The sequence below is a fragment of the Lethenteron reissneri genome, chromosome 32, assembly GCF_015708825.2.
Source record: "Lethenteron reissneri isolate LAM-NWPU_2019-01 chromosome 32, ASM1570882v1, whole genome shotgun sequence".
NCBI classification, from domain to species: Eukaryota; Metazoa; Chordata; class Hyperoartia; order Petromyzontiformes; family Petromyzontidae; genus Lethenteron; species Lethenteron reissneri.
The window spans coordinates 2,789,214-2,816,982 of NC_083810.1; the positions used below are offsets into that span (position 1 = coordinate 2,789,214).

Genomic DNA, 27,769 nt, shown 5'->3' on the forward strand with positions numbered 1-27,769 from the left:
TGAGTTTCATAGTGTCGACGTAAATTGTATTCTTTGAACACAGACACTATATTCTGGCATATCAGACACACAGCTCTTTCCTTGTACTGCATGAAAAAGTAATCATAAGTTCACTGTTTTTTTGAATATCCTACACTCCGAGTAAATTTTTCTTTTTCTTGACATCATTGTTTCCTAGGGAGTCAAAATTGCTATTAGTAGAATACCAATATATATATACAGCGCTACAAAAACAATATACCAGCAATAACTTTGCCCACACAGAGACATACAGACTGCACTGCCCATCAATGCAGTCTGATTGGGGGAACTCCGCTTTTACCCCAGGCTCACACTGGTGCGGGTGCCATTAAAAAGTTAATTACACCTGCAGTTTTGTTCACAGATCGCAGCCCAATGAGTGCTCACCAGCGCAGCCCAATTAGTGCTCACCAGCGCAGCCCAATTAGTGCTCACAAGCGCAGCCCAATTAGTGACCATGGGCCGGATAAATGCCCTCGGTGGGCCGCATGTGGCCCGCGGGCCGTAGTTTGAGGACCCCTGCTCTATGGGATGCCACTTTCCATTAATGTATAAATAGAATGTGTGCTGTGTACAGACTGCAGTTGGGGAACACGTCTTCTAACATATTCTTGGTTCTTTCGGTAAAGTCACGTAGAAGGGAAACAATAAAATAATAAACATATAAAACAATAAAATTCTCACGACGTTTCGACTGCAACACAAGCAATCATCATCAGGTGTGAAAAACAGCAAGAAAAATTTCTTGAGAATTTTATTGTTTTATATTTTTATTATTTTATTGTTTCCCTTCTACGTGACTTTACCGAAAGATCCAAGAATATGAATCCCTGCAGTCACGAAAGCTTTAAAATCTTCTAACATTGTTCATGTTTTATCAAAATACAATAAGTGCACTGAATTATATGTATTTTACAGAGTAAAACATTGCATGAATAGTACCTTCAGAGTAACCAGTATTGCCTACATTGTATTGGCTTTGTCATTGTACTCTTGAAAAAAGTACTTGGAAGAGTTAATGAAAACGTATAGATTTAGCACCAGGAGGTGTGGATGTTTCGGTCTCAATGAGATGTTTATTCTGGAAATCTGCCTTGTTTCACTCTGTTCGCGTCAGCATTACTGGGTGATGTTCTAGGCTGGTGACAGTGTCATCCCAGAAGGGGGATCGGTACTTGAGTTGGTAGCGAAGTTCATTGTTGAGGGCTTGATTGATGGATGTTTGGTTTTAGAATATTAGCAAGAACAATGGCTTGTGACTCATGGGAACACAGCATGGCAACACACGTTCAGATCCTGGTACTAGACGAATAGAACCAGGTTCCCAAGAGAACCATGCCACAAGGTGACATTAAATCCACACCTCATCTAGAAGTCTCAGGAGGGTAATTATAAACTAACCCGCTAGTTCAGCAGTTCCACTGCTGGATTCTTTTTTCCGCCTGAGGACGACTGCCTGTGTTGCGATCGAAACGTCGTGATATGTAATTTTTTGTTTTATTTTATTATTTTTCTACCTACGTGACTTTACCGAAAAAACCAAAGAGTATGGATTCCTGCAGTCACGAAAGCTTCAAATCAAGATATAAACTAAACTTAGTATTTATTTAAAACTTGTTTTATTTTGCCAGGCAAAGCCCACTGATTTATTATCTCTTTTTTAGAAGTGACCTGGCCATAAATTATAGCTCAACAAAGTGACGTGTGGAAATCGCATGTGAATAAATGTGGAGTTGAAAAACTGGACCTGGAGAAAAATCCACGCGACCACGGGAAGAACATACAAACTCCAAATATACAGGTGCCAGGATCGGGACCGAACCCATGACCTCCTGCATACCAGGTAAGGCAGATAACATTTCGCCATTGCGGCGCCCTGTAGGTTAGGAAGAGGTGCCTACAGCAAAGGAGACCTCACTTCTCAACAGAGGCCCTATGTATTGGAGAATATGAGGACACCAAAGTGTATTCCGTTTTCAAATTCAAACACAGGTACACGTTACACAGGCAGTGTTTACAAATTGTACAATTTCTCTTTTAATGCGTTTTCACTTTTGACACCGAAACAACAGCTCATCCTTGCAAAGAATAATGATGTATGCTTCCTACAACATGGAACATGTGGTATCATTAAGAAATTACCAAGTGGTTCTGAACTGCCAAAAACATGCAATATGGCGTTGTGATGGATGATCAAACCACCAATCTTAATGTGACTACATATAAAGATATAGCTACTTAAACTGACCGTAGTATAAAGCCAACGCGTTTTTTGTAACTCTCAAAGATGCTGCCTAACAAATGGCCTCTAATTGCACCTTAAATTATCGTGCAAACCGAATCCAAATTAAAGCACTTTATATGGAGACCATTGTTCGATGGAGGTCCAAGTAATGTGTACAGACACACACCATGAGACAAAGGCCTAAAAAACAAGAGTACAGACTAAACGCGATTCATACCAAGTAAATTTTTTTTTACAATCTATGACCATTTTGTGTACATTCAAAGTTTTAAACTTATTGTAATAAAAAGTAACATTGAAATAAGTTCATTGGTATGAATTGTCACGTTAAATATAATTTTAAAAAGTGCAGCTTTTGGGTACTTTTAATGTGTTATAATTATTTGGAGTGCCCCAAAAGTACTCAAAATAGCTTTTAGTCTTTCAGCCAAGATACATTAGATATCGGAGACAGACACATGCTTCACCCCTTAAAAGAGCCTATTAACATGCCAGGCCAAGCATCGGAATGTGCACACAGTTCTGGATCTTAGTCGAAGGTTTGGAGACAGTTTCATGGCCAAAAAAGCAGCCTCTCTGATGTTTGGGCGATGTTGCACACCCAGGCTAATGAGATATCTCAAGGGATTATCCAGGTGAGATGTTTAAAAATATATAAAAGATGTGCGCTGCTCAATGCACTGCCTGTAGGCTCAACGGTTCAACTGCCTTTGCTAACATGCGAACATATATGGATTGTATGAATTAGATATGGAATTTCACAAATGCAATTTAGTGAATATAAACAAACTTTCGGTTTTAAATTGTCAATTATAAAAAAAAAATTAAACTCTACAACCTGCAGCCTTTGAACAAACGAGGCTTCACCATCGAGATTTCACACGACCAAAGAATGAATCAAACCCATTTACCTAGAGACATTACGAGAATGATTGCAAGCAGCCTGAAGGAGAGGTATACGAGCGTGGCGCATGCCCCTCCGTCACCCAGCGCCTCTCCCAGACGGGACATGCGCACGAGTGCAGAGGTCACGGACTGGAAGGCGTGGGCCCAGGAGCGGGCGCCGTACAGGCCGTGCAGAGAGAGGCTGCAGACGCACAACAGCACGACCAACAACAGCAGTCGGCTCTTGACTCGCGTCTCACGGCGCAGCAGAGGCAGCGCCAGGCACCGCCTCGCTCCGCGGTGGAGCAGGGGGAGTTGAAGAGCCTTGAGGGACTCCACGAACACCAGCAGCGCCAGCGCCACCCTGAGACGCTCGTCCAGCGAGGTCAGCTTGCCAAACGTCGGATTTTCTCCTGAAAAATAATGTACGAATTTAATATGACTTCGACTTCAGTGTGCGTAGATATTTTAAGGTTGTGCTGTATTTCCTCTGATTAGCACGGTTGTCTACGTACTGTGGGAGAGAAGTTCAACATACATTTATGTGATGTGTTTTCGGGTTGTACCGCGAGTTGTTGGTCACGATGTCCCATGTTTTATTCCACGTGCTGGGCTCAAAAAGCTTCCAACACGAGAATTAAAACGCAAAAAGACATAGTATCAAAATGAAAATTTAAAAATTAAGTTGAATTCAATTGTAAAAAAGGTTCATTAACATATGTAACTCATGCATCGGCTCAATCTCATTCCATTCTGCAGGACAATGAGTTATTTTGTGTACTCTAAATATAATGTATATATTAAAGAAACACAAGTTATATAAAAAATATATATAATTAGACTGTTGCACTTGTTTAGTTTGTTGCCTAACTGATTGAACACAAGCAGCACTCCACAGCATTTTTTTGCTTTGTTTTTACTTTTTTGTATTATAAATTATGAGACGTTTATGATAACTAACATATTGATTTGTGTATAGCTTTGTGTGAAATAATACGTTTCCCCAGGCTTCCAAATGCACTGTAGTAACTTATCTCATAATAAAGGTTGTTGGGTTAGATCGCGTAAGTATAAATGTGTCGTAACCTTCCACCACCCGACACAGCCAGTAAGGTTTGTCACGTAAACAACGCGCCAATTATTTACTACTTCAGCCCACCGGTGTGTTGGAGAGTAAATGGCGTCATGACGTTCACAGCGTCATCTTGCTCTAATTAAGACCGGAAGCAGGTGGATCGCTTCACTATTCTGGCAAATCGCTCGATGATGCTGGATGTAATTACCAGTGAAACGTCGTAGTCAGGCAGTGGAGGGTTACGACACATTTATACATACGTAATCTAACCCAAAAATCTTTATTATGAATAATATTGGTCGTGAAAGCCAACGTGTTAAAGTAACTTACCTTCTGCTCCTGTAACCTCTCAACCAATTCTGTGCCCAATCTGAGCGTTAAAAGTCAGCCAGCCATTAGCCACCCTCATAAGAGTGCATCTCATATCTGCAGCTGTCTATATAATGTGTCTTTCACTTAACCAGTATCCACATTTGTCTGCACGTATACTTGGACCAGCAATAATTTGGTATATCTTGTTTCCAGTCTCACTGTAATTCTGTCATTTACAGGTTCCCATGCAATAATGGATCTAGCTGCCTCTGCTTCATATAGAACTCGTAACAATTTTTAAATAAGAAAAAAATGAACGTTGAAAGTTTCCTTGATCATGTGTGGATTACTTTGAGGTAATGAATTGCACTGGGTGTGCATACCTTGAGTGTGCAAGTAGAGATTTTCTTTCAGAGTCATTGTCAAAAAGAAGTAGATTGCGACCAGTGTTATCCTCAGAACGAAGCAAAGTAGTTCCACGTAATTCATCACTTTGCCGAAGTAGGACATCTTCTCTCTCTTCATTTTAAAACTTTCACAGACCAAAAAAAGCAGGCCCAAGACCAAAATGATGATGTAAGCAGCCATGGTCACCACAAACCAAGCATTCCCGATTTCTTGTAAAGGAGATACCTTGAGATGGTATTGTGGATGTGCAATACCTAGAAAACGACACAACACCTTTACATTACTAACAACATGCACACAATGCATGATGACATTTTTTTACTTAAAACGTTCGTGACTGCAGGAATACATATTCTTGGTTCTTTCGGTAAAGTCACGTAGATAGAAAACAAATAAAAAAATAAATGTTGGATTGTAGTGTTGGATTATATATTTGCACTATAATCCAACATGCTAATCTAAGTTCATTTCCTTTAACATGCCACGCTATTTATTACCTTTACACTATAATACCCCATTAACACTACTTCGGCTACCTTTGTTCTCAAAAACTTATATAAACTTTTGCTGGTAACAGCTTCTCTTCACAAGGCAGCAGACATTGTGCTGCTCGCAGCAGACATCGCGGATGTCGAGATTTTCACCTGAAGACGATGGCTTGTGTTGCTATCGAAACGTGATTTATTTTCTTTTATTTCTACCTACGTGACTTACCGAAATAACCAAAGAGTATGGATTCCTGCAGTCACGAAAGCTTCAAATCTAGAAAGAAACTACATCGAGACTAACGAGCAAATCACCTGGGGACAGTGAGATGTCTTTAATTGACGAAACCAGGTGAGCTGAGTTAGGAACAGAAGAGGTGGTCTTACCAGTGAATGGCTGCAAGGTCTCAGACAGATATTGGGCCAGTTTGTAGATGGGTGAACCAATGGTGGAGACGATGGGACGAAGGGGTGTACTTTCTTTATGGATTTTGGTAAGCCATATAGTCTGGGTGGTCTAGCAGCAGAAGGTTTTAAGGAAAACCGTTTGGTCTGTTCAATTAATGAAGCTGAATCGGTGATGATACTGTTCGTTTTAGTAACGAGGCAATTGGTGGTATCTCTAAAACAAATTAAAAGAGATCTCTCGCCCACTCACTTTGGAACCCTTATAAGCAGTTACATTTGGAGGCTTGCCCCCTCTTTTCTCTCCGCCTGATCAAGACTGCTTGTGTTGCGATCGAACGTCGTGGGTTTTTTGCTTTTATTATTTTCAATTTATTAAAATTTTACATTTAATTTTACTATTTTTATTGTGGGTTTTTTGCTTTTATTATTTTAAATGTAAAAAAATTATCTTTTTATTTTTATTTTAAGTTTTCTATCTACGTGACATTACCAAAATAACCAAGAATATGCATGATGACAGTCGTGCCTTTCTGATGTTTATGTGTCCATCTGTGCATGTTATTTTTAATTGCTGCCAGCCTGCACGCATTCAAACATATGACATTGTGCCTTTAAAATGTGTTTACTCTATTGATTTGATGTGATTTAATGTGTGTGTAGTCGACAGTAGGGGAGTGGTAGTGTAGCGGTTGCCCCAACAGTCTGTTTAGGCTATAGGGGTAGCTTTGTCTTTGATAGCAGGGTTACACACTCACCGGGCAGAGAGAAAACCAGAAGCAGATTCATATGGCAGAGCAGATTTGTGTTTGCGTTGAACACCGTGAGCTCTGTTACGAGTGCCGACGTGCGGGAATCTAGCCAGGAGTTTTCCTTCAGGTACGTGAGAGTGTCGGCTGCTTTTGCTGCATCATTTACCAACTCCACCAAGTAACCATCACTCCTGAGTGACTCTGCAAAGAAACGCCAAGCATAATAGCCACGAATGGGGTAAAGAGGCACCATTGTCCATTCAAAAGGTGGTACCATCACAGTATGCATCAACTGTGTTCAAGACTGAGTCATAATGAAATAATGGCCAGTCCCTATTCCTACTGGACCTTACATTTTCCAAAGCTTTCAAACTCTTCGTGCTAAAATGCATGTTTTTGACTTGCACGCTGTCCATTTACAAAAAAAAATGTAACACATTAGTCAATAACACTGCCTTAATATATTATTTTTAAAATTGATGACATTTTAGGAAATGGCCCATGTACTAGAATACATTTGCGATTACCTTTTTTTGGTGAGTGTGATTTGCACCACTGCCAATGCAACGTCACAAAATAATGAATGAAAAAAACTGTAGACTGTTTCTCGTATTTTTTTTCTATTTTACTGCCCTTTTATTCTGTTGAATGTAACATTACTAGGTGACAAATCCCTTGCACAATTAACCTTGTAACAACTAAAATCCTACCAAATGTACTTGAGGCATCCTCGTCTGGCATATTCTGGAAGATCCAGTATTTGTCTCTGTAATCTCCTCCTGTTGTGTTTGATGGTACCCAGGCCTCTGCATAGTTTTTGATGTCCACTACTGGCGGAGAGTGTTTAACATCTTGCAACATCTTCAAATACTTCATCTCAAATGGTCCTGCCACAATAATGCACACATTCATATACCAGCACGATTTAGTCATTTCAAAAATTCAAACAACGCACTTACAATTTAGTTTTTAAATAAATTTGTCTCGGTTTTGCAATCGTCAATTGCAATCGCGTATGCACTTCAACAGTTTTAAAATAAACTATTGGTTGCCAGTAAACAGAATTAGCATGAAACTAAGGTGTATTTTTAGACAACTAGGATAAAAAAAAACAGATTGGACTTGCGGGTCTATTGCGTTTTATAAAATAAACTTTTTTTGACATTTTGTTGTGAATATTTTACGTGGAATAGTAAAACAAAGAATGCGTAACCATTTATATTCTGTGACGAATACAACAGATCTTGTGCAATATTACATAAAATGTTAAACAGGTATGATTGAATACATCAATATTTCAGGAAACTTTGCTTTAAAATTGTACAGGAGTACATGTTTTACCTTTTGTGTATCTCAGCTGCCTTAGCCACACTGAGCCAACCAAAACCATCTCAGGGGAATGCATTTTGGACAGAAAGGTGTTGGCTGTCTTTACATTGCTACTGCTTTGTTTCATATTTGGTAAGAGTGAGCCAAACATCCAGTCCCAATAGCCGGGGGCATCATCGATCTTAAGGAACAAAACGATATATGTCACCACTATACGTAAATCACAGTACAATAATTACAGTGGATTTGTGATGCCTTCAATATTTGAGAAATAATTTGCTATAAAAACACCTGTATAGAAATTGCCAGATCTAAAATTACTTAATTAACACAACATGCCGACTAAATCTACACAACGTTAAGTTCTGAAAGCAATGCTATTAATATTAATACTATTTTATAAATAATAGTCACAGCATTACAAATACAATATTTACACTTCATATAAATGCTTTAATAAGCTGTGTACTGATGGTTTTAGTCCAGATCATATCCCACCTGCTCCCTAAAGCAAAGTAATGGGCACCAATTAATTGATTAGCACAGCTGGCTACATATGGTGTGAAAGAAGTTCAACACACATACATACAACATTCATATACAGATTTAGAATCCAAGTATCTTGTTTGTAAACATAAATATAAGGTTTTACTATACTTACATTTTCATATTTTCCCGTGATGAAAATGTTTTGCACATTTTTTTTTAAATGAATGTCAAAACCATTCACGTGTGTGTAAGCGGCAAAGAACAATGCGATCAGCTGGAGGACATTTCAAGAAGAGCTTGATGCTCAAAATACTTTGCAAAGTCTGTCCAAAAATAATGCGTGCTGGGCTTTGCATAGATGTTCCTGTGTAAAGAGGAACATTTCAACGTATTATAATATAACTATGTTGTTGGTAATTTATTTGTTATTTATGTAGAGACAGTGCGCCGACTGGCGGCCATAAGGGATAATTACGGGTGGGAGAACAGCAAACAAACAATAGAAGAGAGTATGCACACGAGCGATAACAAGGGGGGATAACTAGGCCAAGGGTCAAAGAGGGGATCTATCCGGAAGCTCCCAGAACCCGCAGGAGAGTTCGAGAACAGGGGCGTGGCCAGGGGTGGGGCATGGCCATGCTGGGGGGATAAAAGGCGGAGAGGAATGGGGTTCTGGGCGCCGTGGGGTTCTTTGGTCTGGTGGTCATCACTGTCATCATCGTCATTGCTGTCGTCTTTTCGTCGACGTCGCTATATAGTCAACCAGCTATATAGTTAGACATTACCTTCATCGCCGTATAGTCAGCCAGCTATATAGTCAGTCAGTGTTATGTTACCCTGTGACTGTCATTAAGTCGTAGCTGTAAGCCGATGAGAAATAATAAAGAAGTCCTCTACAGTTAGTGTCTCTGAAGTCATTATGTTACATATATTTTAAAAAAAACATGTTGCTATTTTCACTTTAACATTGCCAATTAAGAGCCCACGAATCTCAGTAAAAATATTGAATTAAACAATGTAAATGTTTACCATGTTTACCATTTTAAATCCACAGTCATGTCATTATCCACGGGAAATTGTGGACAATAGGGCGAATTCATTGCTGACTGTTGTCTCACTCACAAAACTCTGCGAGTGCATTGAAGCTTCTGGTCAGGGTTAGTGGTTTCGCCGTTTGAATGGAATCCTCCGTGAGCCAATCGAATAAATTCACTACTCTTGGCGACCACTGGCAACTAATCCCTCTTGTCTAAGGAGAACTAGGTTGAAAATACCACAATGAATTAGGCCTTGGATAATAGGAAAATGCACGGATCGGCCCCCTCACCCGCAGAAAACAGGAGTCGTGCATTAGAGGAGCGTGGAGGAGAGGATGCCGACTCCAGAGAGCTAATTTAAATAAAAGTAAAAAATTGTATGTGGGTTTGTGGGTTTGTGCGTGGGTTTGTGTGTGGTCGCGCGCTTGGCTCTCCAACTGTGGGGTTAACGTGAAAAAATAGCCAGGTACCACGCCGTAAGCCCTGCGGTGAGCAAGCGCTATTCCTTTTTCACATTCGTCAAGTTTAAATTAGTTTAATTAGCAATTTTGTGCGCTTGCATTTTATTTATTTATTTATGACGCATGCACGACCATATCAACTCACGCGCCTTTGGTGGGGTGGGGACAGCCCATGCCAAGTTGCACGCCTTCGGTGGGAGTGGGGGGGGATTAAAATTACCGTAAGCCCCGCCGTGAGCAAGCGCTATTCCATTTTCACATCTGTCAACTTTAAATTAGTTTAATTAGCGATTTAGTGTGATTTCTGTGCACTTACTTATTATGTATTTATTTATGACGCGTGCATGACCATACCAACTCACGTGCCTTTGGTGGGAGTGACGGGGACATTTTTTTTCGCGTTAAAAATCCTATAAAATACACTAAACGCTCAGGTAAATTCTTAACTGTCTCATTTCTCCCCCACCCCGATGCGTGCAGTTATTACTACTATACAGTCGGTACATGCTACCACTATAGGTCGTCAATCTAGGCTCTGCACGGGACTAGGCCTCACCACGCCACTCTGTCAGGTGAGTAATTTGTGCTATAGAGTCAATAAATACTACTATAGAGTCGGCATGTACTACTGTAGTGATAGCAGGTACCACCACAGTCGGTATGCACTGCTGTAATCATAGCAGGTACCACCGCAGTCAGTATGCACTGCTGCAATCATAGCAGGTACCACCACAGTCGGTATGCACTGCTGTAATCATAGCAGCTACCACCACAGTATGCATTGCTGCAGTGAAAGCAGATACTACCACAGTTTGCACTGCTGTAATCATAGCAGGTACCACCACAGTATGCATTGCTGTAATCATAGCTGGTACCACCAGAGTCAGTACACACTGCTGTTAGATTTTTAAGAGTAGTTTTGAAAAAAAATTAAGACCCAGGCAACGCTGGGTACTTCCCGCTAGTCTAATATAAATTCAGCACTCATAAGGTAATATTCTACTTTACACGCAATATTAATATGGTATAAGGACTCGGTGGTGCACTTTTCCAATTAAAATATACAACAAATTTCAGTGTCTGTTGTTGTGTTAAATGTGTTATTTCATTTTTATGATTAAACAATGCACATTATTTACAAAAAAAACACTGCAGATTTTTTATAGATCGTGCTCAACGTACCTTTCGTTGTATTTGTTTGCCCTGCACTTAGAACTTCTACATATGATTTTAATACCTCCGTGTTCAGAAATCGTGTTACCTTCTTCCACAGTATATACTTTACAACGGCACTGAGGACATTCTGAGAGCACAATTTATGGCACCATTTAGAACATGATATGCAATACCACATTAAGGCCATATTAACACTTGTATCTAAATTTAAGGTGACTCGACATGACTTGCTTTTATGATTTGAAAAGTGATGTCTCATCAAATAATGAAGTCCACAAACCCAAGTTCTTGCAAGCAAGACTCACAATATCTCAATCATATTTTCTATTAAAACTTGGGAGCCAAAAACTGGTTAGCGGTATATATCAATTCTACCAATAAAACATGGATAAATGTATCATCTCTATTTTAGGGGCCAACCAACCACATAAGCAATCTGCATTTTAGAATTTATATTTTTTTGCATAATACAATCATAAAAAAATCTGAAAAGGCATTTAATGTAGTGAAAATACTGTATGTTTTGAAGCTTTCACAAACAAATGTCTTTATGATATACATTAGTATCCAAAACAATCAACAATAACAACGCTGATGATAACAAGGAGATGATCATAATGTATAATGATGACAATTATGATGAAAACAACAGTTGCAACTTTGATTACAATGGTATCCACAGTATTAATCAAAACAGTTAATATATCACGTCCAATTTGACATTCAATGTCCAAAAAGTGTTACAATTATTTGGTTGATCTAGTTACTTATGTAGTGCTTGAAATATGCGCCACACGCGGGAGTGGGTGCACGCGTGCAGAGTACAGTGGGAGCAGATGAGGTCGAGGTTGTTATTGCCGTCAAGGAGCGAGGAGGAGGCCAGAGACGAGTAGGGGGCGATTAAGGACGCAGGGCGCTGATTGGCTGGGAGTTATTGTCTAAATGCGATGCCACGCTGTCTGAGGACAGTATCGGGTGGTAGGGCCGCAATTAAGGACGCAGGGCGCTGATTGGCCGGGAAGTTGTTGTTGTCGCTAAGTGGCGCCGCTTTGTCTGGAAAACGTGGTAGGTGCCAGCGGGGGCTGGGGGCGAGGGGCATCGCGGGGGATGCCACCGATTAATTGGAGATTAATTGGCTTGGGGATGAAGAGAGGGGGTTTTGAGGCAGATGGGAGTTTGCACCTGGGAGGAGAAGAAGGATGTTGGAGCTGAAGCAGCGGAGCCAGAAGCATTGGAGAAGTATAGGGTAGCAGTGGAGAAGTATAAGGTAGCAGTGGAGAAGTATAGGGTAGCAGTGGAGAAGTATAGGGTAGCAGTGGAGAAGTATAAGGTAGCAGCAGAGAAGTATAAGACAGCAGTGGAGAAGCCAGCAGAAAGCGGCTGAGTGCGACGGAGAAGCCGATAGAGACACGGCTGAGTGTGACGGAGAAGCCGATAGAGACACGGCTGAGTGTGACGGAGAAGCCGATAGAGACACGGCTGAGTGTGACGGAGAAGCCGATAAAGAGCGGCTGAACTGTGAGAGTGGAGAGGAGAGTAGACGGAGTGAGAGACGCAGAGCAAGCGCGGCGAGCGAGCGGAGAGCGCGCTGGAGGAATGTTTATTGGTGTTAGCTGGAGGAATGTTGATCGGTATTAGCGAAATTAAGAGAGAGAGAAAAGCAAGAAGCTGTCATGTCAAGTCGAGCACTACACTTAGAAGAACAGCTTTTGTCGTAAACATTAGCCATGGTTTATTCAATGGCAATACAATACAATTTGGATGCAGAAAGCATCAAAATGTTACCACAGGATTTAAAAAACAGACTAGGGAGGTGTTTTTGTTTTTAAGTTTTACCTTTATGGGTTGGATCAAGGCAATAGACATAATGAACGATATGAGGAATCGAATGAGCCACCGGTTGGCCTTCTCTGAGCCCCACTCCATGCTGTAGAGGATCGTGAAGAAGCCAGAGCTCAGGACAGCGAGGACCACGAGACACCAGGCTACGCATCTGCAGCCACCAGGCCAAGGGCCCCTCCAGGAGCTCTTCTGGCCTGGAGACCGCTCACTCTCCGAGCGGCTATTGCGGAATATGAGCACGACCACGAGGCTGACAGGCACCTCCACCAGGCTGCTGAGGAGGCTGATGAGGACGTCGGTGAGAGACAGCGGCCCCACCGTGACCCCACCGCCCGCCTCGCTGGCTGCCTGCTTCTTGCCAAACCACATGGCGTTGGCCATCATCATGAGGAAGAGGAGCGTGACGCAGCAGGAGATGCGATGCACGCGGGAGAAATTGGTCTTGAATGGGCGGATGAAAACGGACATCCTACGGAGGGAAATCGAGTGATGAGAGAGTATTATGTATCTAAACATATGAACCTTGTGCTTGTGAACTATCAATTGTGGCTTGCTGCACATGAACCCTTTGGCATAATAACAACGAAAATGTGGTTATTAGCCCTGTGATGATTATGCATTGCGACATTTATAATAGCCCAAAACATTACATTAAAATTATGAGATACTCGCAAACAAACAGAACCAGAATCTGTATTTAGACTGGAGGAATCTGATGAGCTATGAAGCTCTTTTTCACAGATGTCCAGTAGGCAAGTTACAAGAACAAACAATACAGAAAGACAAAAACACGAACGATAGGAGTGCAAGGAAAGTAAGTCATACAACATAAATAAATACAATAAGAAAGTATATCAGCACAAATTTCATAAGGACAAATTCCTGCCGATGTTTCAACACTAAACGCAAGCTTTGGCAAGGCAGAAAAAAACAACAGTCCCAGACCACACCAAGACAACACACAATCCCTCAATAAAATTGCACATTAAAACGTAACTATTGATACATTGGTGGAAAGGCACACATTTACAAATCGCATTTGCAAATGTGATTGCACAAAAAATTATCAATGATAACACTACATTTAGTCTGGAAACACATTCAAAGTATCTTATTACCTTTAAATCTCCACATTCCTCCCATTAATAAATGAGAATATATTTTGACAAAATTATATAATTATTATGCAAAATTGATGTTATGCTGTATGGATGGGCCAAATATTACAACATTTCTTGAGAAACTGGTCATTATATACAGCATGTATACACTTATGTGTATGTTTTATTGCTATTTCTATTCTACATAATATTATTTTGTAAAATTATTTGTGAATTACCAAAGGTGATCTTCAGAAAAGTTGCCCTTTATTGCTCTGTTTGCCATCCACGTATTTGTAAACAGAGCAATGTCTTCCTGGACTTTGAACGTCTTGCAAGAACAGTTAATGTCAAAAGGTAAAAGGGGCATTGAATTTTCACCAAAAAAATATCTGTAAAAAAGGATTACTTAGAGCATAAATGTTATAAAGTTTCAGTATTTCTTCAACTTACTGGTTCCAATCACTGGAAGGGACTATTTCTCTTATGCCACATCATCGCACACTGCCATTGCACTTTGTCCAAGTACAAATGAATTGACAATGGAATCTTATATTACATTTGAATGGCCTTAGGCCTTAGTTTTAATACAAACTTCACTGAAATGCTATGGCCGAGAACCTGACTCTACGGTATGTTTGTTCTATTGCAGTTGCGAGCACACGCTCATTGCATTGTACTCACACTTCTTGATTTTCTTGATCAAACAATGACATTTTCCTGATGTTCCAGGTATCGCCGACATTGTCACCTGTTCAGCCAAAGTTTAATGTGGGTTGGCTTTCCACAGTATTCAGGTTTGGAGAATATGAAGTTATATATGATCCCACTTTCATATGCCTAAAAAGGGTAGGTCAGTAACATTTTTGGTTGAATTGTTTGACATGGACCTGTAGCGCAATGGAGCAAGTAGAGCATTTAGGTTTGAACTAGGATTGTTAAATGATAAGCAATAATCCGGTAATCGTTTTCACAATAGATTACTGGAGCCGATACACGATTCCAGGTGGAAATGCCGGAATGAAAGCACCACCGGTTTCACTCATCTCTCGGTCACTGTTTAGGAAACGTTCAACTGCCAAACAGGGAGCTGAACATGAGCGGGCTACCTCTGAATTGCAAACCCAGCATGTTAACATTGACACCACGGTTGCAGCTCACATCGCTCCTTAGGTAACAATAGTGTTGTCGAGGTTTGTATTGTTTTGACTATGTGTGCATGGATTGTGAATGCGCGCTTGATTTTGGGGGTGATCGTCTTCGGAGTGGCGTGGGTGCACGGGTGGCAAGGGTTAGGGAGAGGGTAGCATCATCTGTACAGTTGCGGAGCGGGAGAAGCTTGGTGTGGTGGCTGAGGAAGGCTCGGTCCATAATAATACTGCTCAAGTCGAGTACTTGATATTATTATGTTTTAACTAATTCATTAACTCATTTTATTTGACAAGGTAAAGCCCACTGAGCTAAATTGCTCTTTTTCAGAAGCGACTTGGCCACAAATGATAGTTCAACGAAGTGGCTTATCATGTGGAAATTTATACCAGCCAAATACTCTAAACGCATGTTGTTTCTAAATTTGGAGGGTAAACCAGGAGGAAAAAAATCCACGCGACCACGGGGAGAACATGCAAACTTCAAATATACAGGAGTCAGGGTTGGGGTCGAATCCACGACCTCCTTGCATACCAGGTGAGGTAGTTGACATATCGCCACAGCAGTTGCCCTGCGGTTGTTTAATAAACCCTCGAGGCATTGCTATATGTGTGTTTTCACGTGGTTACCGGGAATGCAAAAATCATATTTTAACAACCCTAGTTCAAGCCAAGTATTACCCCGTGTGGAGCGGGAGCTGCTTGATAGCAGTGAGAGTTTCTTCTGCAAAAAAGACTATAAAACTATGCATTGAAAATTACCTCTAATTGTGGATGAGTGAGCTGTCTTTCTCCTAATTCAATGTCATCAAAGTAGAGGTTGAAGTAGGCTCTCGATACTACTTTTGGATCATTTGTCGTTGCTGTTGCCATTCGTAACAATAGCAGGCTCGTGTAGTTTTCATTCATGTCCTCCATGTAGAAAACTTTGCTCTGAGGGGGTGGTACCACAGCATCATGCAAATATAGAAAATGTGATTATTAAGTTATTCACTTCAACAGACATTATATCCATCTAAATCAAGGACCATACCAGTAACAGAGATGTAGATATTGACTCACATCTCAGAGTTGCTACAATAATCCGCATTATACTGTATAATGTACTGGCTGAGAATATGCGTATGGCCTATTTTTTGTGGTTATCCAAAATAGTTTGCGGTATTGAGTTACTTTTAACTCTGCATGGCATTAAGTTCACACGCCTTTGTTAAGGGGCATAATTATGTTTAATAATATTAATAAGTATGTATGTCGATGGAAACTAGCGGCTTAAAGATTGTCCCCTGCCCCTAAAAAGTAGTGTAACGAATTGTCATTCGGGTTTATAATTTGTTTAAAGAATTGCAAATTTGCTAATAATGTGGCGAGTAGAAAACAAGCTAATGACTTGCATGGGTCACGTGAATCGATTACTTACACTACACCAATAATTATACCCACAATACATGTGTAATGAGAGAGCGCCATCTAGGGGACGACGAGGGGTATCTGCATAGGCCACCACTTGGTAACTAATACCCAATGGGAGGTATGGGATATATCTGGGCCAAAGGTGACGGGCGGAGAGCTAGAGAGTACGTGCTCGAATGGTCGAGAAGGTTCTACGAGGGGGCGTGTCTGGAGGCGGAGCTTGCTCCGCCGAGGAGAATATAAGGGAAGGCAGTGAGAGGACTCGGGGTCGGTGTGGGGAGCCTGGAGTCCAGACTGCATCATCGCCTACCTCTACTCGCCACCAGCCACGTGGCGGGCTCTGCCAGCGGAGCCTTCTCTCCTCCCAGCGCGCCGCCAGCCAGTAGCGAGCGTGGAGAGAGAGAGACACGCTGCGACGGTGGAAGAGGGAGAGTGCGCATCACGGCAGTAGAGAGAGAGGGAAGCCATTCGGAGAGCGAGTGCGGAGCTGTGCAGTCATATAAATAAACAAAGGCGCCAGTCAACAGTTGTCGTGGAAGTGCTTTATTAAAACTGGAGTCAGAAGTGGTTCTTCTAGTGACAAGGGAGTACAACTGAAAGCGACATGTCCAAGCATCTCAAAAGAAGAACCCACCTGTGGCATCTTCCGACAACGACAAGGCGGGGACCCAGCACCTGCCGACCCCGGGATCCATGGTCCCGGTTACAGGAACCACGGCTGGTGAAGTCACCGCACCAAAGACGGACGGCGCAGCTGCGGCATCTTCGTCACAATGGGCGGAGGACGGCTGGAAACAGGTGGAGGAGCAGCTGGACTCACTCCGGACGGTGCGTCTCCAGCTGGTGTCGCTTGTCGCGTCATCTATGGTTACGGGGGGCCCACAGGAAGGTTTGCCGAGGGGTGACGAGCAGAGGCTTCGGGATGGAGCCTCGGAGGGTCCCCCTGCGGAGTCGATGGCCACCATTGCGGGCACAGGAGAGCTACGGAGACCACGCAGCGGGACGCCGCCATCTTGGGCGGTGGTGTTGAGGCACGGTTGGAGTCCGCCATTTCTGAGGAGCCACGTGGTGCACAGCCGGTGGAGGCTGCTGCTGCTGTTCGACGGAATGGAGCCGGGCGCAGCCGCCGTCTTTCTCAAGTCAAGAAATTTGTCGCTGCAGGCGACAATTGGAGCGCCTTCACTTGGCGCTTCAAGGCAGCGTTCCGGTCAGTGCACTGGTCGGAGGAAGAGGCGTTGGTCACTTTGCGGACCGTTTTGGATGACGACATGCTGGCGGTATTTCGATCGATTTCTCCTGAGAAGAAGAAAACGTTGAAGGATGTGTACGCGGAAATGGCAGAGGTCTACGAACTGCCTTTCGATACTCAACGAAAGTTCATGCAGCGTAGGCGGGGGAGTTCTGAATCCCCGCTTGCCTACCGTAGCGCTTTGATGGCGTTGGCTGTGGCCGCCTACCCCGATGTCAAGCAAGAAGTCCTCGACTCGCTGATTATGGAAAGAATGCTGGCTTTGGCAAGGAACATGGGGGTGGTTCTACCTGCTCGCGGTCATGAGCCGCAGACGTTTCGATGGGCCGCCAGATGCCTGAAAGCGCACGAGAACCTACAACGTTGGATGCAGATGGCTGCATGGACTGGGGATCCTGTTCGCGACGGTGAGCCGACTGGGTTGGTCGCCTGCTAAAGTCGTCCACAATCCAGACAATACGCTGCGGGGAATGATCTTGCGGTGGCTGTTCCTCATTGGGATCGACGTCGAGGCGACATTCAATGTCACCGGGGGTTCTACGGCCCACATCGGGGTGACGACAGGGGCAGCTCGCCGGCCGGCTGTCATGTGCTTCAAGTGTGGCCGGTTGGGCCACTTCGCACAGGATTGCCGGAGTCGCCCTTGTTCTTCGACGCCACCTGCTGCTCCGGCTCCGACTCCTTCGCCGATGGCTCAACATCTTCCCATGCAGGCGAGTCGGCACACATCGAACACCCGGCCTAATTCGTCACTTCAGGCATCTCATATCACTGACCAAGGTCGTTCGTATCATAATTTGGGTACTGTCACTAGGGGTTGGCCTGTCTCGATAACGCAATGGAAAAAGTTGGCACATCGCGTGGTTGCGGCGGCAGCTGGTTCCTCGACGGTACCTGGCTCCATTCAGGGCGTTGATGTGCGTGTCTTAGTGGATACGGGGGTTTCCGCTACAATCATTTCTGATGTAATTTTTCAGCTTCTGTCTATCCCCGTTTCACGAGTTCGTTCGGTCTTTGACGCTTGTGTTGCTGCCAATGGGGGTAGCATGGGCATTATCGGCCAGGTGGATGCCCACATTGTGATTGGAGATGTTGCTGCGTCAGGCCGGTCTTGATTTCGAGATCCTTGGTGGTGCCCTGCTTGTTGGGCACTGATTTTCTTGGCAGGATGCCTGTTAAGATTTTTGTTGATCAAGGTTGTCTGGAAATGCCCTCCGGTCGCAAACTGTTTTTTCTACCGTCTCCGCTCTTGCGTTCACCGCCGTGCGCCGCTGTGCAGGCGCTAGTGGACATTACAGTTGAAATTCTGCTAGGATCCCAGATGCTATTGCCATTGCGTTATCGGAAAGGCATCCATAGCGAAGATGCGGCGGCCGGGGTCCTTCTGACCCCATCTATTACTGCGACCCGGAGTCTCACGCTTGTCGGCGCCCAGACGATAGTTCAATCCGGACAGGCCCCATTTTTGCAAGTTCTGAATGGGGGTCCAGATGGGGTTGTCGTTCCCGCCGGTACAGTGCTGGCTCATGCGACTACCGCCTTTACGGACCACGACGAGGGTACGTCGTGCTGATTGGTGAGGGCAACCCATTTCGCTTCTGTGTCGGATGATCGATGGATCGCGGAGGTATGTCGAGATAATCTGTCATCCTCCGACCAAGGCAGGGAGTTGCCTGCACTTCTGAGTGAATTTGCTGACGTTTTCAGTAAGGATGATTTCGATTTGGGACATATGTCCCTTTTGTCCCACCACATTGATACAGGTGAGGCCAGCCCTATTCGTCAGAACTCGCATCGGTTGAGTCCTAGGGAGAAGGAACGTGTACAGAGCGCTGTGAATGATATGCTGGCCGCTTATATGATCTTCCCGTCTAACAGCCCTTGGGGTGCACCGGTCATACTTGTTAAGAAAAAAGACGGGAATCTCAGATTTTGCGTAGACTTTGGGAAACTGAATAAGGTTTCAGTGGCCGACGTGTATCCGCTTCCACGTATGGATGACTCCCTAAATGCATTGTCCGGAGCGCGGTATTTCTCGACTCTCGATTTGTCTTCCGTGTTTTGGCAATTGCCTCTGGATGACTCTTCGAAACTGAAGACCACATTCCGCATGCCTCAGGGACTCTTTCAATTCAATTTCCTTCCGATGGGGTTGAATTCAGCTCCTGCCACATTCCAACGCTTGATGGAGCTCGTCTTAGCTGGCTTGCAGTGGGACACTTGTCTCATTTATCTGGATGATGTAATTGTGTTTAGTCGCACGTTCGATCAACACCTTCGATGCCTGCGCGCCGTTTTTGAGAGGATGTGCTCTGTTAACCTCAAATTTAAACCAATAAGATGTCATCTATTGCAACATTTGGTGCGTTACTTGGGTCACGTTGTGAGCTCTGACGGTATTGCCACAGATCTGGCCAAGACGGCCTCTGTTCACGATTGGCCGACCCCAACATGAGTGGGGGATGTACGGAACTTCGTCGGGTTTGCATCATATTACCGTCAGTTTGTGCCAAATTTCGCTACAGTCGCTAAACCCCTGCACGCGCTGACTGCTAAGAATCAGAGGCTTAAATGGGGTCCGGAGGAGGAGGCGGCGTTCGTGGCCCTTCGCAGTCGCTTATCTGATGCACCCACGCTCGAATATCCAGATTTTTCCTTGCCGTTTATATTAGAAACTAACGCCAGCAACACGGTTATCGACACCATTTTATCGCAATCCAAAAACGGTGTGGAAAAAGTAGTCGCTTATGGCAGCCGTGTCCTTTCTCCAGCGGAAAGTCGCTACTGTGTAACGAGAAGAGAACTGTGGGCCATTGTTTACTTTGTGTGTCAGTATAGGCCTTACCTTTATGGCAGAAAATGCATTGTCCGCACTGACCATGCAGCTCTCTAATACTCCTTGAAGATCGAGCAGCCAGCCGGCCAATTGTCTCGTTGGCTTGAAACTTTACTTGAATTTTCCTTCGAGGTCATTTATCGTAAAGGTTCCCGGCATTGCAACGCAGATGCACTGTCACGATTGCCACATGCTTCCCGCTGCGCATGTTCTTCCGGAACGAGTCATTGTACGCCTGTCACTTCACCTCCGCAAGCTGTCATGTCTGCGGTGGATGATTCCACGATGCACGCTACTCATGTGCCGGCTGACAGCGTCCTACAACTTCCGTGCTCCATGTGGGTGCGCGAGCAGCTGATGGATGATTCCTTAGCTACTTTGTGGCATCGAGCGAAACACTCGCTTGACTCCCCGGCGTCGGATGACAATGGTCGATTGGCTTTTCAGGACGGCCTTTTAATGTGGAAGGAGGATATGGTGGACCGATGGCGGATTGTGGTCCCTGTTGCCCTCCATGACGGCTTGGTTCGTGTGTTGCATGGGGAAAAATTGTTGCACCTCGGTGTTCAAAAAACTTTGCTGACGCTGCAAGGGGATTACTTTTGGCCCAGCATTACGGCCGAGGTCTCTAAAATTATTCGTTCCTGCCCTGACTGCGCTCGGCGGAAACCGCCGCAGCAAAGATATCTTCCGCCGTTGCGATCCATTTCAGTCACGCGCATCAACGAGTTGGTGGCCCTTGATGTCCTGGGCCCATTTCCCATCACTCCCAGGGGTAACAAATACCTTATGGTGGGTGTAGAATATTTTTCTCGGTGGCCGATGGCATGGGCCTTGCCCGATCAATCGGTGTCCTCCATAGCTGACGCGTTCTTGATTGGGTACGTTATGGATAAGGGTACCCCGGAACAATTGCTTATGGACCAGGGTCACAATTTTTCTTATAAATTGCTCCGCGACGTCTGCGACGCTTTGGGCACTAGAAAAATCAGGACGTCGCCGTACCATCCTCAGACCGATGGGATGGTTGCGCGACTCAATCGTACTCTGACTGCCATGCTTTGCCACACTGTCAATGAAAAACAGACCAATTGGGATTTACACGTTCCGAGCGTGCTCGCCGCGTATAGGATGGCCCTGCACGCTTCCACAGGATTCTCACCATTTTTCCCCATGTATGGAAGGGAGAACATGCCACCCATTGATACCCAATTGGGAATGGCTGTTAGAGAAGCTAAACGGACCCTACCTGACATGTTTGAGACTCCCTGTGCCGAATTTCTGAGGCGCGGGAGGTGGCTAGGGTTAACACCGCTAAAGCACAGGTTCGTAATGAGCGTTGTGCATGCAGGTCCGGCCGCGACATGCCATGGTCTGTCGGTGATTGGGCCTGGCTTCATTGCCCTCAGGTACCTATTGGCACCTCTCCCAAGTTGCACAGGCCGTGGCATAGGCCTGTTGAAGTGGTTGAGGTTAGGCATCCACAGTGCGTGCGCATATGGGCGGGTCTCCGTCGTTGGTTCGTCTACCCATCTTGGTTGAAACTGTTCTTTCCTCCGCACATTGCTTCGTCATCCCCAAAAATTGGCATGCCGGGGTCTGATGTGTCCAGCGCGCCAGAGCGATAGCAGATTGATTCCCCGAGGGATTCTGTTTTGCCACCCACAGCAGCCGAGCCCTTGACTGCTGCTGCGGACACCGACCCTGCACGACCCAGCAATGACGGACTCCACCACCCTGACCGCCCTGCCTCCTGCTGAGCCAACCCATACAGGGCTGGATACGGATGCAGGGGATGGTCCGGTGTCGCGGACCCGTTCAAAGACGCCCCGATTTCGTTAACGTCCATATGTGCCTTTGCCGGTGTTGGGTATTCGCCTTAATTTCTTGTTCTTGCGTTCATTGTTGTTCATGCGCTCTTCTTTGTTATGTATGCTCTTGTGCTCGTTGCCACCGGGGTTATGTCGCTCTTCCATTACTTGTTCGGGTTCATTCATAGCCAGGACAGCTAGTCTTTTCATCACGTTGGGGGGGGGGGGGGGTGATGTAATGAGAGAGCGCCATCTAGGGGACGACGAGGGGTATCTGCATACGCCACCACTGGATAACTAATACCCAATGGGAATTGTGGAATACATCTGAGCCAAAGGTGACGGGCAGAGCTAGAGAGGACGTGCGAGAACAGTCGAGAAGATTCTACGAGGCGGCGTGTCCGGAGGCGGAGCTTGCTCCGCCAAGGAGAATAGAAGGGAAGGCAGTGAGAGGACTCGGGGTCGGTGTGGGGAGCCTGGAGTCCGGACTGCATCATCGCCTACCTCTACTCGCCACCGGCCACGTGGCGGGCTCTGCCAGCGAAGCCTTCTCTCCTCCCAGCGCGCCGCCAGCCAGCGGCGAGCGTGGATAGAGAGAGAGAGACGCGCTGCGACGGTGGAAGAGGGAGAGCGCGCGTCACGGCAGTAGCGAGAGAGGGAAGCCATCCGGAGAGCGAGAGCGGAGCTGTGCAGTCTTTAAAATAAACAAAGGCGCCAGTCAACAGTTGTCGTGGAAGTGCTTTATTACACATGCACCATGACCTTAAGCATCAGTATTAAATTGGTGAATAATTTACACCTCGAATGCAAACTGTCCATATAATGCTGCTGTTAATAATATTCATCACGGGTTTCCTGAATGAAAAAAAATACACGCGTAAAAAAGAAAGGTGAATGAAATTGCCACAGAGAGTAAAACAGAATTACAACTGTTACCTTCTGTGCGTCTCTTGCGTCTTGGTTTCTCGCCCACAGCAGCACGATGATGTAGAGCAAGACCATGATGGTGACGGTCGCAAAAACGGCGCCATTTGTCTCCAGGTTGAACTTTGTGAACACCGTTGTAAAATCGATCATGTTTGGCGTCAGAAACTCTGCTGCGACGAAGACGTTTTCTTGGATGAAGTCCAAATGTCCACCTGTCTCGTTCCTGCCAACTACGCAGCTCGTCACCTCCCGTCTGGAGTTGGACTTAACCTGTTCAGAAAAAATATATTTCAAGATCACTGCACATACATATGTATTCCAATATAGGCATCCCCCAATTAACCCATTTTGAAATATATAAATTGTAAATATTTTAATAACCCGAGCGAATATGCAAACGAGGGGCAGCTGATGCTCCTGAAGTGTTTACCACAAATAACCATGTGTACATTGCAGACGTGGTGCGATGTAAATAAACATCAACGTATTTCAATTGCTGTTGGTGGCTGGTTATCGTGTTTCTTCATGGTCCACTGGGAAAAGCACGTTGGTAGGCACTGTCTACGACCTCTTCGTGGTATTTGTGAGCAATTAAATAAGGTATAAATGTGACAAAAGGTTTATTAACATACCTCTGTAAAGGAGGAGTTCCAATTGTCACTGGTGCTGTACCTCCATTTGCAAGAAATTTGCCGTATAGTCACTTCCACAGTTTGATTAATGAGTGTGTAGTTACGACCTACAAAATAACATGCATATGATCGGTGTGACAATTGCAATTCTGTACTTGTTCCGTAAATAATTGGCGCTGTATTGAGTTCAAATGAAAAGCTTACCTGTATACAAAAGAGCAATGTACAGCGCTCCTTGCTGTGTTGAATTACGAGCGATGAAAAATGAAGGCCAAGTGAGAAGTGTCGTTTCCGTATTATTTTTCTGTTTGGCATCAATTGCCCTTTTCTTTATTTTTTTCAGTTTGCCACTGTTTGATGATTGTGAGTTGGCAGCGAAGCGGTAGTCATAAAGCTGTGGATCAGACTCCGGCTGTTTTCCAAACCGTACAACGATTTCTGCTTCATTTATAATTTCACTGGTTGAAGTGATATCCAACATAATGGGCATGCCACTACTTTCAGTGGCAAACGCTTTACTTTCCATTGTGCCATTTTTTGTATTTATAGGTAATGAAATCTTCTGCCCTACAGTTATTTTATTTTTCAACTTTATTAATGCAGAGGTGGTATTAATTACTTGTTTCGCCATGCTAATTTTGAAGCTGACGACTGAACTGTTTACAGGAGAATCTTTATTCCACAAAAATGGGTTTTCACCGAATGCTGTTACCTTAAAAAGAGAAGATATCTGTATTAAAAATATGAAGGTGAAATGGCAGGTCGTACCAAACATGTGCTCTGAGGAAATTCACACCGCGCACTACATTGTGCATCACACACTTGGGTTCTCGCTCCATTGGCACCAACACGCATACACATATTTTCTATCCATTAAGGCTTCTTGTAAGTATTGTGGTGATGAGAAATTGTACAATAACTTTGTTTTTCCATAAATTCTTACCATGACATTCACTCTGCCCCTTTGCCTGATGAAAGGTAACGGATCATGCACAATGAGCGAAGTGCTGCTCCCATCCGTTGTTTGCCAGCTTGCGTTGAGAAGTGTGGTGCCGGAAACAGTTTGCATTACGATGGATATGTTTTTTGAGCTCAGTGCGACAGGCTCTTCAATTGGCACTGATTTCTGACTTTGTACTTGTGCTATAAGCAATAGCGATTGGTAGATATCATCAAAGGACTTTTTCTAAAAGAAAATAAATGAATTATGAACAATCCAACATTATTGCATAGACATTTAAATGGCCAAGACTAATTAGATAATGTATCGAAACTGAGAGAATTAAAATAATTTTAACCGTTCGGATAGCTACAGACTTAGTGCTGCTTGGAAGCGAATCATCAAATAATACATTGTTTAAATGCATGTATATACAGGCCACCGTTGAACAATAACAGGTACGGCTTTTTTAGTGCACACAATTGACGGGAGGTACAAGAACAATGGGCTTGCATAATGCGCATGCATGATTACCATGTAAATAACTCAACCGGCAATCGATACCCATTGTCATTTATATGCATTCATTAATCTCACCCCCCCCTCCCCACTTCGCTCAAGACGGGCTCACAACTGATGCCATCACATCTACCCCTCTATTTAAGGAACGAATCAGGAGGATTTCTCCACGAATCTGGCTGCCGCCTGATTAAGTTTTTTGTAATTACTGGCGAAACGTCGTACTCAGATTGTAAATGTTGTGGCTTGGCTCTCCAACACACTGGTGTGGTGTGCTAGTAACGAATTGGCATGTTCTGTTTACGTGACACACCTTACTAAATTGGCTGTATTGGGTGGTGGTGGGTTTAACGACACATATATTTACGCGATCTAACCCAAAAATACCTGTATTTTTTACATTTAAATAGTGCATACAAATCTGTTTGAAAAATACATACCATATTTTTCACACGAAACAATAATAATACTGTCGTAGTAATAAAAAATTCTAAACAAACATAAGATCCAAGTCCGATTCAGTACAGTGCATAAAATCCGTGATCTGATTCCATCTGTGAAGGATGTCGTTCCTGACTTACAGTATCCTGGAGTCTACAAATTGAGTTGCATTTGTGGTGATTGCTACATTGGAGAAACGAAACGTCATGTTTCTGATCGTGTCTGCGAGCACAAGTCAGATCTGAAACACGGCAGAACTGATTCTTCGGCCGTTGCCGATCATTGCTACAACTCGGTGGGCTCTCATGAAATTGTCTTTTCCGAGACCAAGGTTCTCTGCAAACCTCCTGGCTACCATCAAAGGTTTGTACACGAAGCCATACAAATATACAAACACAGACATAATTTCAACCGTGATGATGGTTACAAACTGAGTAATCATTGGAAAAATGTGATTAACCATGCAAAAAAGATTTAACTACACTTATTTGGCCAATCTTATTTGACAGACAACTATTACAGGTTTACCATGTTCAGTTGTTTTCTCCTTGTCACAGGTTGAGTCACAAACCGTACCTCTCCATAACAAAGGCTCACCCTCTTAAGTACAGTGTGCTGTACTTGGTCCTTCCCCCTTCTCCAACCATTATATAAACGGAGTGGTAGCTCCTGCAATCTCTCATTTACTTGATACAGCTGTCGTGGCTGTGGCGGTTCCACCTGAAGACGGAAGCTTGTGTTGCCTCCGAAACGTCGTGATTTTTATTTTATTTTACTTTTATTAATTTTAATGTTTTACCTACGTGACTTTACCGAAAAAACCTAAGAATATGTCTCCTTGCAGTCACGAAAGCTTCAAATCTAGAATTCTCAACATTACCAACCATGCCCAATTATATCAGTCACACATGATACCCACTGCATGTTTAGACAACAGGTGTCACCTTTCACAATTGGAAGTTGCAAATTTCATTAATGGTTCAGTTGAGCCCTCTGTCCCTCTGGGGTGGATAAAATAAGTCATTCTTTCAGCGAAGTGAGCAGTGGTTAACCTGAACATAGATTCACCCACACCATAGGTGGTAAGCAGGGGGTGAGCACTGCCTCATTGTCAACGGTGTGGCAAACGATTTTGAATTTTAATGAAAGTCAACGTTACACTCGGCTGGTTATTGTAATTATTATATATTTTACATGGAATTCCTAGAAATGTAGGGAACTGCTATTTTCTAGTAAGTTGACGAATTTAAAAGCACAATGTTGTGAACAAATCTATGGAGAATAAAGAAGTGTCAATTAATGCGCCCTAAGATAGCCCTATAACCTGAAATTCGCGGGTGACATAGATCCGATGGAAGAAAGCTGCATAGTATTGCATAAAATTAGGTCATATAATAATAATAATAGTTCAATTTGTAACGCGCGCAAATTTGCAGACGTAGTGGCCGCAACTCAGAGGCGCGGAGCCAAGCTCAGAGTCGCTCAAAAGCATGATTGTAGAGGTGAGCTTTTAAGTTTCTCTTGAAGGAGGCGATTGAGGTGATGCTGCGAATGTGCAGAGGGATATCGTTCCAGACTGTTGGGGCTGCCACCGAGAAGCGGCGCATAGACATGACCATCCTGGATCTTGGTATCAAGAGGAGGTCTTGAGTCGCGCTGCGCAGGCATCTGCCGTGTGCTGAGCTGCAAGTTATTGTAGTAAGTATGTAGGAGGCTTGACGACAGGGTCGGAGGCACACTTATTTATTACACCAACTTGTGCACAGTAACGGGTACACACAGTACTTAAGGGGGTATCGTCCCCTTCACTCGGCTACAGGGAGACACAACA

General features: G+C 44.0%; 1 protein-coding gene across 5 annotated transcripts in view; it reads right to left on the reverse strand.

Annotated features, from left to right (window-relative positions):
* Positions 1–1,139: 1,139 nt before the first annotated feature.
* The window catches only part of LOC133349889 (polycystin-2-like), a 65,559-nt gene continuing 38,929 nt past the window's right edge, over positions 1,140–27,769 (reverse strand). For 3 of the 5 annotated variants that reach the window (XR_009755991.1, XR_009755990.1, XR_009755993.1), the window contains 12 exons: positions 24,982–25,224; positions 24,243–24,750; positions 24,039–24,145; positions 23,416–23,676; positions 15,933–16,103; positions 14,707–14,862; positions 14,262–14,414; positions 12,917–13,391; positions 11,087–11,207; positions 8,579–8,770; positions 7,930–8,098; positions 7,318–7,475 (listed from right to left, as the gene is read on the reverse strand). Coding sequence is in view for 1 of the 5 variants with exons in the window: in XM_061563721.1 (XP_061419705.1) it covers positions 3,164–3,564; positions 4,922–5,200; positions 6,595–6,789; positions 7,299–7,475; positions 7,930–8,068 (1,191 nt within the window). In the remaining 4 variants the exon portion in view is untranslated. Of the gene's footprint in view, positions 3,565–4,921; positions 5,201–6,594; positions 6,790–7,298; positions 7,476–7,929; positions 8,099–8,578; positions 8,771–11,086; positions 11,208–12,916; positions 13,392–14,261; positions 14,415–14,706; positions 14,863–15,932; positions 16,104–23,415; positions 23,677–24,038; positions 24,146–24,242; positions 24,751–24,981; positions 25,225–27,769 lie in introns of those variants that run through there. The other 2 variants (XR_009755992.1, XM_061563721.1) reach the window with 2 other exon arrangements.